General features: G+C 31.8%; 1 protein-coding gene across 1 annotated transcript; it reads right to left on the reverse strand.

The window, feature by feature from the left end:
• Positions 1-1,104: 1,104 nt before the first annotated feature.
• LOC143056197 (uncharacterized) lies at positions 1,105-6,357 on the reverse strand. The gene is made up of 4 exons (XM_076229277.1): positions 5,355-6,357; positions 4,230-4,389; positions 1,243-1,917; positions 1,105-1,109 (listed from the first exon to the last, which is right to left on the reverse strand). The coding sequence occupies exons 1-4, from the start codon at positions 6,162-6,164 to the stop codon at positions 1,105-1,107; spliced, it is 1,650 nt and encodes a 549-aa protein (XP_076085392.1). The 5' UTR covers positions 6,165-6,357.
• Between the last annotated feature and the right edge of the window lie 6,837 nt (positions 6,358-13,194).

The following is a 13,194-nucleotide window of genomic DNA, read 5'->3' on the forward strand; positions in this document are numbered from 1 at the left end:
CCGTATCAAATGTTAAATTCCGAACATTACTCAGAATTCCTGTTACAAGAACCTTACAAAAGTTGCTGCATGCTGTATTAACGGATGCTCTTAAGTTGAAGAAATTCGGTTGTACCGACCTTATTAAAATCTTCAAAATTTCAGTTTTATCATCTGTGTCAATACATTCTATGGAAAGATTTGTTGATATTAAGTCACACAATCTTCTTATATCTTCTACATATTCTCCTTCAAGAACCAATTTCACAATATCAATTTCTTTCGATACATGGCTTAAAAGGAAGCTTACTGCTGTATCGTTACCATTTTTCAATGCTACTTGTATGCTAAAATCGTAATTACACTCAATTCCATACTCAGTTATCAAACCATATATAAGTTCCAATTTCATATCTTAGTTCTTTGTTTTACACAAATAATAGAAACATGCTACTACTACTATTTTACTCGCTTGAACTGTTTTAAAATTTTGCCCGACTTTCATGTCATTTTCAATGAAATGAAGAACTGTTGCAATGGATTTGTCTACGTTATGTTTCTGTATAAGAAACCATAACAGGGCTCTTAAAAAATGGAATGACACATGATCATGTCTATCCACAATTTGTAGGTCCAAAATATCGTCGGATGTGCAGTGTTCAAATTCTCCAATTAATAGACTGATAAAAGCAGGATTATTCTGAACAATAATTGACGAACTGCAAAGTGTCTTGATAAACTCTGCGGATCTCAATTTATAATCTTTCTCAAATATTGTGAACAGTCGTTTAGTCAAATATCCAAACAATTCTTTTGTAATGATCAAACTAAGCTCTCGTTTTCCCAAATCCTCGAACTCTAATTTTATCGAACCAATTATGAAATCAAAGTTTAACACAGAAATAACTTCAGAGGGATTGACTTCAAAATATGATATAGCCAATGCTTCATATATCATAGGATGTTTAAAATAATAAACCAGTGTTAGAGAGTCTTGTTTCAAAAATCGACCATTCATTTGCTCTGCAATTTCTTTTAATTTACTGTCAAATAAACGTCTCCGTTGACAGTTGCAAAATGATTCCAATATTGTCTTTATTTTTGATATGTCTATGTTGTTTATTTCTAAGCTACCAGTATTAAGAAGTGTGTAAACTAACAAAGAATAAGAAATATTCATTTCAAGATTAATGTCTGTAGAATCTCTCAGCAAGTTTAATTCTACCATAAGGGATTGATCTGGATGCTTGAAAAAGTTAGTACCAAGCTGTAAAAAACTTTTGTCAGAGGTAAACATAAAGCATAATTTGGGATATCCTATAAACGGGTCCGTTTTTGCGATTTCATATACTGTTCTCCCGTCTATATAAAAATCTTCAATGCTTTTGCACGAATCCCATATAATACCAATTTCATGTTTTTTGCAAAAGTTGAACAACAATTTAGCTTTTTCTTCGTCGCTCATGCAAAATCTTGGAGAGCTAAGATCAATTTGACAACAATTTTGAAACAACCTATGAGAAACGAGTAAATATTTGTATGAATTGATTTTTGAAGAATCCATAGTAAAGATTATCTTCATATTCCCTTTATATTTCCTTGCACCTAAAAAATCTAAAACATGACAATGGTTTGAAATATCATTAGGGGACTGTTTAGAAGAAAACAAATCATCTATTAATAAAGCAGTTTTTCTTTCATCGGTAATAATGTCCTTTACCTGTTGTATATTTGTTACTTTTAATAAGTCAAAGTCTTCATCTATTAGACCAAACTGTCTAAGTATTTCTAATCCATTTCTAGACTTCCCTGATCCTTCATTACCAATGATGACGAAGACATCCTTTTTGTTCATCCATTCCTTACATTTTCTGACAGCATTAGTTTCAATAAATGTTTGTTCTTTCAAATGAAAATCAATTTCCATGTGTGTTTGATCTACAAAGATATGAAAGAAACGTTTGGTTTCGCACGACATACTTACTCTTCAAAATGAAACTGCGTCTAAACGCACATCTTATGGCATTTCAATGTCTCCTATTTACATTCTAGTTTGTTTTATTCCATATACTAGAAAGATCTCGGTTTTTTCTAAATTGGAGAACCATTTTATTTTATAACCAGATACTAAGGATACTTTACCCGTTTCTTAGTGGGTATTTAAACAATACGGTATCATTCTGGTTCGTTTGATATGCTTAGTTATTTTTGCCAACAATTTAACTGTCATTATAAAAGCATCACTTCTATTACAAGACCCTTATTATTATATCCAGTCCATTTCTTGCAAACACTGGTTATATAAAACTGTTTATTCGCAAATTTAAAGACTTTGTTTCGTAGTGAACATTTTGTCGGGGACACACATGCTAAAATTAAAACACCTTTGTCAAAAACTGTTCATTAAAATATATTGGCTCTAAATATACTATTTGATAATTATCGAACTTATATTAAGTAAAAATACCACTAATTTCTACCTTTGTTTACAATATTTTATAGTGTTAATGTTTAGTTGTAGACTTAGGGACATGCCATTTTGGTTATTTGTAACCATTCAGGAATTAATATCTTATTAATTCCTCTTAAAATAGTACTTTTAAATGTAATTAAATGCACTGACTGCAGTGTCGGCGGGTACAAACACGTACCGCTTTGAATGTACTTGAGTTTTGTTTCGTATTCTAAAAATGGGTGTTTTATGTTCTCTTTTATTTATTTCCGAATTCTTAGATAAATGTGATATTCGAATATCCACGATGTAATTTATTTAAGTTTATTTAAATACGAATCAAAAGAATGATTATTGAATTTATCTCCTTCAACACCAATTTAATTTTACATTTCGATTAAGGAGGCTCGAGGGTATAAAAATTTCAGAAAAAAATCAAACATTTGTTTTTCATTATAATTTTTTTTTATTTTTTTTATTTCCTTTTGTAGTTGTTACTTTATCATATGGTACAAAAATCATTCAAAACAATCAATTCGTGTTGGCCCCAGATGACTTTCAAAATGTATACATCATTGAAAAAGTTCCAAATTATCTCCCTTTGGTGGAAAAATGCCATTTTTTGGTTCTAAAATTGAAATATCTTTTTCAACTCATCGGTGACCTATCTTTTTTAATATAATTTCCATATAAGCTGTACTTAAACTAAATTATTGTAAAATTTTAGCGATTTCTGTAATAAATTTCTTTTTTTTAATTTCGATATTACATTTATTTCTCCTATTACTTCAACAGAAAAAAAACGCCTTTACAAAAATGTATGCTTCTTTCGAAGGCAGATTGTGAGCGCAAATGAACGGTGACCCCACTTTTTTTTTTTTTTTTTCTATTAACTATAAGATAAAATTCATTTATAGAAAAATATAGAGAAATCCTATATAAATGATTTAGACCCGCGAACCACCTTAAGAGGGTCTTTTATGCCCTGAAGACACCATTTCCAATATGTTTTAGATAGAGGACGATAATATTAACTTCTTTTTAAATAAGTTTTAAATCTCGCAGTCTTGAACGATATTGAGACCCCTGTGATAGGTTTCAATTCTCAAATTCGAAGATTAACAGTCTCAAGTAAGAAGAGCACTATTATCTTATTTGACGATAGATGTTACTAACGTATGATTAAAAATTTATCTAATTTTAGGTTTTTGTATGTGTACGTAATAAAAGGTGTTTCTGTGTTATCAAAATAGGAAAGTGTAAGTATTTGAATGGTAGAGTCATTTTAAAATATACTCTATAAGTTGACGAAACCAATACCTTTGTATACATTTAATTTTCAGAAAGTGCTGTTTATGATCTGCAGGTTTATGTATAGGTTGGAACAGCCTATGTTGATCATTTTAAGTGATTGGAATCTGATAAATTTAATATTGTGATAACCAAATGGCGGTAAATAATACTTTTGAATTTCCCCTCGTTTCGGTAGCGGTATATAGGTTCCTGTTTTCGTCCAACTAACTCCCATCCTGTTTGTCCTACAAATTGAAAACCATACTTTGGCTTTCTTTGACTGATTATATAAATAAGGTTTCAACTTTTTCATGTAATGTCACATGCAAATTAAAGCCAAAAAAACCCATCTTTTTCACTGTTGACTGTTCTTATCAAAATAACCCAGTGCAGGTAAGTTATTTCCGGGCACTGCACGGGAATATTTGTGGATATCGACGTGCATTTTAATTTGATAATATGGTTATAGCAGCAATACCACTTTTGACACAAAATGTCAACTTACTTTTGACTTTAACTAACGTTTGGTTAAATCTTTCCATTAGTTGCTCTTGGTAATCATAACTCTTCTTAACATATTCATCCATAAGTTTAGGAATTTTTCCAGATTTTTCTGCGATTTTTTTACCTATCTTGTTTATTGTTGGTGCTAGGTCTGCAACACTCTACAATGAATATATTCAATTTCATAAATTTGATTTGTACTTACAAAATCAATTTATAGAATAAATCGAACTGATCATGACAACAGTGTGTAAATTATAAATCATACAATCAATGCTGTCATTGAAATTTGTGTCGCATAGTATCTGTAATGATCTCCACTGTTTGTCTGGAAATTTTGCTGTAAATGTTTTTATTATAATCATCTTAAAAGGACATTGCTTATATTGATTGCATGGTTTGAACTCAATCTATGAACAATGTTTAGCAAAGGCAAATTTTAGCAATCGAAATAAGGTTTATTACAGAGTAGAACAATAAAGAGTGTATCTCCAATAGAAATATGTGTTTGTCTTTAAACCAAAACCGAAACAACGTGTTACTCTAAATGTACATACATTTGATTCTAAGATAAATTTGTTATGTCTCAGTCAAATATTTATTAAATTGGGTTTTTAAAATATCATTCAAATGTTTACCACTTTTACCAAATGGGAAATTATTTATTATAAGATTCACACGACGAAATTATAATTAATGTAGGTCAGACTAATTTTCCATTTTGATAGACATAGTCATAGATAAATTATACTAACGGTTATAGATAAATTATACTAACGGTAAGAAAATCTTTCAGTTTACATTAAATTAAGCATTCTTTGTTTGTACAAAAAAATCCGGATTCGTTTAAACCTATCCAATTTTCTTTGAACATTGTAAAACAATAAAGAATACATGGGATTATAAGCAAGGACGTCTTTTTCAGAACACAACTCTCTAAAGTATCGATCTAACAATTCAAGGTCCAATAGGATAAATTATTGGAATATTTCTATTGATGAGTGAGTAATATTTTATATTCATGGTAATTATTGGTATTATAAACATTTACTTGTGAGACTTTAGATTCATACAGTAGTTCTTTTATTGGCAAACAAACCCAATCTTCTTGTTTTCATGTTCTTACCTGATGAATGTCTGCTTGTCTGGTAAGCGTCTCCATCAAATTGTTTTGATACTGTGTGAAAAATGTTTGATCAAGTGCACCATCCTTTGCCTCCAATAATTTCTGCTTGAATTGTGTTTCTTTGTTACACAGTTTAGCAATTTCTATGATACAACGTTCTATATTGCTAATTGATGTGTTATAATCGTTATCTGACATTATACCATCTTTAGCATGACTGTAGTCCTGGTATCTGATCTGAACCAAAGTTTCAACTGCCATTCGTAGAGTACAGCAGTGTTTTAATATGATTCTGCCTACGGATGGGTCAAGATTCACCAATGTTATACCAGGTGCTGCTTCAACGGAGCAGATACTTTGCATACCCCCTGGATTGTGTCTCTTTCTATGATTAGTGCAAGGCAGCAGGGCTGAATTGAACATCTGCGTCCAGTCGTTTTGATACAGCATGGAATGCTTAGTTGGAAACGTATAGCCTGGTGGACATTGACAGCAGGGTGTGTTGTTCTGACAAAGATGATATAGTGTGTGCTTGTTGTGGTTGAGAAACTCTTCCAAAGTTATAGATTGGAACTGAAGACAGCTAAACCAGAATACATCGCTGCACAAATTGACTAACAAACATCTGGCTAAGGTTAAATCGAGAACATCGGTACAAAGACCTGACCTAGCCATGCTGCAACAGAAGTCATCTGACCGCCTGATTGTATTATGACATGATAACTTTAATGATGATCGGTCAACAACAATTCCATTTGTGATTGGTGCAGAATACGAGGTGAACGGATTGGATAATGTCCCGGTGGACATTGACAACACCTTGTACAGTTATATAAATGATAGATTTCATGTTGATTAGTGTTAACAAACTGTTCAAATGACTGACCTTTATGTTGCACATCCAGTTCTACTAAAGACACTAGAGCAGCTTAAGAATGATCAACAACTAAAATGGCATTCCGTAGAAAATTCTCTCGTTCCTTTGAAGTCATCTTTCAGCTGGAATCTAGTAATGAAATTGAGACTTTAATCAGTATTCCTAATTATAATTTATTAAACAATTTATATAATGTATACGTAGCAATTGGCATATAATACCTTGTAAGGATGTAGTGATAGTGAATTTCAAATACAAATGAAACACTGTAAGATAATTAATTGCAACAATAGACAGAAATCTAAGCAGTCAAATTACAAACTATTTAATGCAGTTCAAATTATTTGTCAACCCAAATAATTGTCTTAGATACCTCATTATGATTTGTTAACTTAACTTATTGACCGGAAATAGTTGAGGTTCTATTACAAAATGTTATTCGGGTATAAGCCAAACACTGCACTTTACCTCTATGTTCTATTTTTAGTCATGTCGGCCATGTTGGTAGGCAATTGGGGTCATCGGACACATTTTCAAACTAGATACCATAATGATGATTGTAACCAAGTTTAGATAAGTTTGTCTCAGTAATTTCAGAGGAGAAGATTTTTCTAAGACAACACAACAATAAGTCAGTGCCGTATAGATGCAAATAAATACAAATTTCAATGTGAAAATAAATTATTTATCTTTAATGAAGATAAACTGTATACTGCCATTTTGGATTGTAAAATTATTATAGCAGTTCACAAAAGGGCAAGTCTTGCATAAATTTGCAAATTTTGGGACGGATTGGCAATTAATGAGTCAATTGATTTATTACTTTTGAACAGCGGTAAAGCTAGCTACTTTTGGTTAATTTCAATAAAGAAAAAATAAGGGATTCATCGCATTATCATGATTATGTAGACAGATTTATCAAATACAAAATATTTATGTTTGTTTGAATCAAAAAGTAAAGTTGACCGTTGAAGGGGAGATAACTCAAATAGTTTATTATTTTTCACTTTTATCAAAATAATGAAACGATTTTTTTAATTTATAGTGATCACATTTCAAAACAAAATTCTCAAAAATGTTATTTCATAGCTAGATGCAGTTTTATTTACAAAAAGTTGTTTTCCTGTACAAGGAATGCAAATTACCGCAGTTTTACACGACTTGGCTTGAATTAACACGCTGCTAATTGCTTTAGGGTGGATTAAATTTTATATGATTGTTTATGAATCTATTCATATCTTTCTAATTATCCATGTCAAATTTAAATTGTAAACCATTACGTTAAAATATAAATCTATTTCCTCATTTAGAAAAGGGATATCATGAATTTATTGACAAAAGTTTGATGTATTTTGGCTCGTTATATAAAAAATAAAAACGTGGGTTTTCTACACTTCCAACAGCAAAAGTACGGCGAAAATTGTAAACAGTTCGCAATTACCATTTTCAATTTACATGCGTTTAAATTGAAAATAATTCTGAAAACCTTCTGAAAACCTTCCTGATCTATCTGTTTCCTTCCGTGAATTTGTAATTTAAATTTTACCCGTACTCTGTTTTGACATCGTTAGGATCTGTTACAAAACATATAAACTTAAACAAAAGCGGATCGTCTTATCTCCTACGTATGTTGTTCCGTCGTATTTTGTATTCATTATTTATGTAAATTGCCATTGAAATGATAATTATGTCCACAAACACAAAATAAACGTTAATGCACACTTATCCCCTTCGATAAAATGATGTTAAGATAGGTGTATAGCACTCCAGGTGATTAATCAACAACTTTTAAATAATTGACTGCTAAAGTAAATTTTCGACTCTGTCACACTATAATGTGATCTATATATAATACAATGTAATAAGTCCTTGCAATTAATGAAGTTTAAGTCCATGCAATTAATTCCGTAGGAAACTAAATACAAACCTTCAAGACAAGTGAAATCGTTATTCTTTTTAAACATGAAATTAGTTTCTTTTACATTTTTCCACATGCAGTGGAATGTAATTCTTGGAAACCTCCTCGTTATGAAATATGAGAAACCCTGTTTCTATAAACTGTATACCGGTGGATTAAAGTTTTGAAGATTGTAATCAATCTATTTATCTCTTTGTTATTGCCTATGTCAAATTTAGATTGCTACACATAATGTGAGATTTCAAATCTATTTTTATAGCGAACTGTCTTTCTACAGCCTTGTTATATACAGAGGGAGGTAAATGTGATGATCAGAACACCAATGTCATTGCGGGTAACAGTGGGTGTGTCTTTATCGTATACAACAATATTCCTACAATATATTTGGTTGATAACCTGGTGTAAATTACATCCCACCCTTGTTAATCTGGTGGTAAATAAAGGCAACAGTAGTAAACCGCTGTTCAAAACTCATAAATCGATTGAGAGAAAAACAAGAATGTGTCTATTGTATACGGATGCCCCATCCGCTCTATCATTTTCTATGTTCAGTGGACCGTTATAATGAGGTTAAATCTCTAATTTGGCATTAAAATGAGAAAAAAAATATCATAAATTTATTGACAATATGTTGATGTATTTTGGCTCGTTATATAAAAATTAAAAACGTGTTTTTTAAACACTTCCAACAGCAAAAATTTCGGCAAACTTTGTCAAAATAAACACCGAAAATTGTCAACAGTTCGCAATTATTATTTTAAATTTAAATGTTAAAATCATTCTGAAAATCTTCCTGGTCTTTACATTTCCTTCCGTGAATTTTTCATTTAATTTTACAGAAAATGACAATAAAAACACCAAATAAGATGCGTACTCTGTTTTGATTTCGTTTAGGATCTGTTACAAACATATCAACTAATACAAAAGAGGATGTTTTCGTCTCCTACGTATGTTGTTCCGTCATATTTTGAATTCATTATTATGTAAATTGCAATTGAAATAATATTAATGTCACGACTTAAAATACACACTTTAATGCACCCTTACCCCCTTCGATAAAATAATGTTCAGATATGTGCATCATGTGTATAGCACTCCAGGTGATTAATCAACAACTTTTAAATAATTGACTACTTAAGTAAATTTTCGACTCTGTCACACTATAATGGATTTATAATAAGCCCGTGCAAATAATTGAATTTAAGTCCATGCAATTTATGAAATTTATTTCCGTAGGAAACTAAATACAAACCTTCAAGACATGTGGAATCGTTATTCTTTTCAAACATGACATTAGATCCTTTTACATCTTTCAACATGAAGTGATAAACTGTACACATCTATATTATTTGTGTTTCTTGGAAACCTCCTCGTTATGTAATATGGGGAACCCTGTTTCTATAAACTGTATACCGGGGATTAACTTTTTTTAGTTTTGAAGATTGTAATCAATCTATTTATATCTTTGTTATTTTCTATATCAAATTTAGATTGCTACACATAATGTGAGAATTTAAATCTATTTTATAGCGAACTGTGTTTAACAGTCTACATTGACCTATAACTTGAATGGTTTACTTGTATAAATTGTATTTGGATGGAGAGTTGTCTCATTGGCACTCACATCATGTTTCCTATATATAATTATGTTATACAGAAGGAAGTACATTTGTACATGTAATGATTAGAACACACATGTCATTGTGAGAAACAAAGGGAGTATCTTCAACTGAAATAAAATAGGTTTTATCGTATACAGCTATAATCCTGCAATTTATCTAGTTGATAAACTGGTTGAAATTACATCCTATCCTTTTTAACATGGGGGTGAATAAAGGCAAAAGTAGTAAACCGCTGTTCAAAAGTCGAAAATCGATTGAGAGAAGACAAATCCGGAGTTCAAACTAAATTCAAGAAAAACACATAAACAACAATGTGAAAACAAAGCAACATAGGGAACACTGAAGTGCAACAAAAACCACTGCCAACATGCATATAAACGAAATATTTGATAACGACTGCCATATTCTGACTTGGGACATTTTAAGATGTAATTAATAGATGGATGAACCCGGTTTTATGGCTAGCCAAACAGCCTGCACATATTGCAATGTTAAAAGTTATCGCTAAAATGACAACACTAAGTAAATGTGACGAAGTACAGAACAAACACATGCAAGCAGAAATACAGAACAAACACATGCAAGCAGAAATACAGAACAAACACATGCAAGCAGAAATACAGAACAAACACATGCAAGCAGAAGTACAGAACAAACACATGCAAGCAGAAATACAGAACAAACACATGCAAGCAGAAGTACAGAACAAACACATGCAAGCAGAAATACAGAACAAACACATGCAAGCAGAAATACAGAACAAACACATGCAAGCAGAAATACAGAACAAACACATGCAAGCAGAAATACAGAACAAACACATGCAAGCAGAAATACAGAACAAACACATGCAAGCAGAAGTACAGAACAAACACATGCAAGCAGAAATACAGAACAAACACATGCAAGCAGAAATACAGAACAAACACATGCAAGCAGAAGTACAGAACAAACACATGCAAGCAGAAATACAGAACAAACACATGCAAGCAGAAGTACAGAACAAACACATGCAAGCAGAAATACAGAACAAACACATGCAAGCAGAAGTACAGAACAAACACATGCAAGCAGAAATACAGAACAAACACATGCAAGCAGAAATACAGAACAAACACATGCAAGCAGAAGTACAGAACAAACACATGCAAGCAGAAATACAGAACAAACACATGCAAGCAGAAGTACAGAACAAACACATGCAAGCAGAAATACAGAACAAACACATGCAAGCAGAAGTACAGAACAAACACATGCTAGCAGAAATACAGAACAAACACATGCAAGCAGAAATACAGAACAAACACATGCAAGCAGAAATACAGAACAAACACATGCAAGCAGAAATACAGAACAAACACATGCAAGCAGAAATACAGAACAAACACATGCAAGCAGAAGTACAGAACAAACACATGCAAGCAGAAATACAGAACAAACACATGCAAGCAGAAGTACAGAACAAACACATGCAAGCAGAAATACAGAACAAACACATGCAAGCAGAAGTACAGAACAAACACATGCAAGCAGAAATACAGAACAAACACATGCAAGCAGAAATACAGAACAAACACATGCAAGCAGAAATACAGAACAAACACATGCAAGCAGAAATACAGAACAAACACATGCAAGCAGAAATACAGAACAAACACATGCAAGCAGAAGTACAGAACAAACACATGCAAGCAGAAATACAGAACAAACACATGCAAGCAGAAGTACAGAACAAACACATGCTAGCAGAAATACAGAACAAACACATGCAAGCAGAAATACAGAACAAACACATGCAAGCAGAAATACAGAACAAACACATGCAAGCAGAAATACAGAACAAACACATGCAAGAACACTCATCACAGAGAAACACACAGACAAACAATACAATCGTTGTCGCTCAAAGCAAAGCAAAGCGCAGAACAACAACAAACATCTTCCACAAACGACTAACAGCATAGGCCTACGACAGCACGAACAGTGGTGTACTCATGCTAAGAATATGTATTAAATCTGAAACTCGATTTATACTTTCACAATGCTATTCCAAACAATTATTATGACAACTTTAGAATGAAGAACAGAATGCAACTTTGTTTTCCTTTGTTAGTGTCAAGAGTATGAAGGGATTGTGTGTCATACATTGAAATATCATGTTTGTCTTCCTTTGTTATTGTCAAGCGTATGTAGGGATTGTGTGTCATATATTGAAATATCATATTTGTCTTCCTTTGGTTATGTTTCAACTGATCCAGTCATTTCAGAAAAGTTTTATTTTCATTTTACAGTGAACTCTGAATGACAGCATTGTTTCATCATGATCATGCATCATATATATGAATAATAACAATTTCTATACTTCTGTTTTATAAAAAGTGTCTGAATGATGGCAAATTTTCATAAAGCTTATCTTGCAATATTTTAAACGAGGGTAGTTTTATATATGGTATTCATGTTCATGATGCCTGAATGATTATAATGTTCCATAACGCCGATCTATGCACACAGGAGCGTTAGATACCAGATGAACAGTCAAACTCATCAATCGAAAATAAACTGACAAGACCATGGCTAAAAATGAAAAAGACAAACAGACAAATAAAAAAAACACACAAAAAAACATAGAAAACTAAAGACTGAGCAACACGACCCCCACCACAAACTGTGGATGATCTCAGGTGCTCCGAAAGGGTAAGCATATTCTGATCCAGATGTGACAACCGTCATGTTGCTCATGTTATTACAAACCCGGTATATAGTCTTATTCCATAGGTCAAATTGCAAGATGAACATAGTTCATAAGGCCTAAGTGTGTAAGAAGTATTAAAACTAAGTCATAATTTGATACGAAAGAGATTATTTATTCTATAATATGTTACTCAATAATTATACATGAATAAATCTTACCCATACATCTATTGGTACCAGAGGAATTCATTGTGGTGGGCAAGTTTTCTTTATAAAAATCGTATAAGCTGTTGTATAATATTCTAGATATAAATAGGGACTTCTTTACATTTATAAAACCAATACAAAAAAACTTTTTGTGTCGAAACATCATCTACTGTATAACATATCAAACTTTCAAAGTTAATTGTAACATCTGAGCTGCATCCCATCAAATCACCATTATGCAAGTGCACATATACATGAAAATCCATATAATCTTGATTAATTTTGAACAATAAATTAATAAAAGGATGATTTTTGTTCCGTTTTGGAATATCAACTTTATTATACCACGTTCATTTGAATTTTTGTTTATCTAAGGAGTTTATTATTTTTCAACTGATTTTGATAGTTCTTTCTTATGTTGTACTGTTATACCACTGTCCCAGGTAAGGGCAGGGTTGTGATTCCACTTACATGTTTAACCCCGCCACATTATAAAATTGAGAATGGAAATGGGGAATGTGTCAA

This window comes from Mytilus galloprovincialis, chromosome 13 (assembly GCF_965363235.1).
Source record: "Mytilus galloprovincialis chromosome 13, xbMytGall1.hap1.1, whole genome shotgun sequence".
NCBI classification, from domain to species: Eukaryota; Metazoa; Mollusca; class Bivalvia; order Mytilida; family Mytilidae; genus Mytilus; species Mytilus galloprovincialis.

What these genes read in the sequence shown, in the direction of transcription:
- LOC143056197 (XM_076229277.1), bottom strand. Translation starts at nt 6,164, where the DNA reads ATGTCCACCGGGACATTATCCAATCCGTTCACCTCGTATTCTGCACCA. An exon ending in GACAAGCAGACATTCATCAG is followed by an intron (nt 4,390 to 5,354) that starts GTAAGAACATGA and finishes TATTCATTGTAG; the next exon opens with AGTGTTGCAGACCTAGCACC. An exon ending in AACGTTAGTTAAAGTCAAAA is followed by an intron (nt 1,918 to 4,229) that starts GTAAGTTGACAT and finishes ATATCTTTGTAG; the next exon opens with ATCAAACACACATGGAAATT.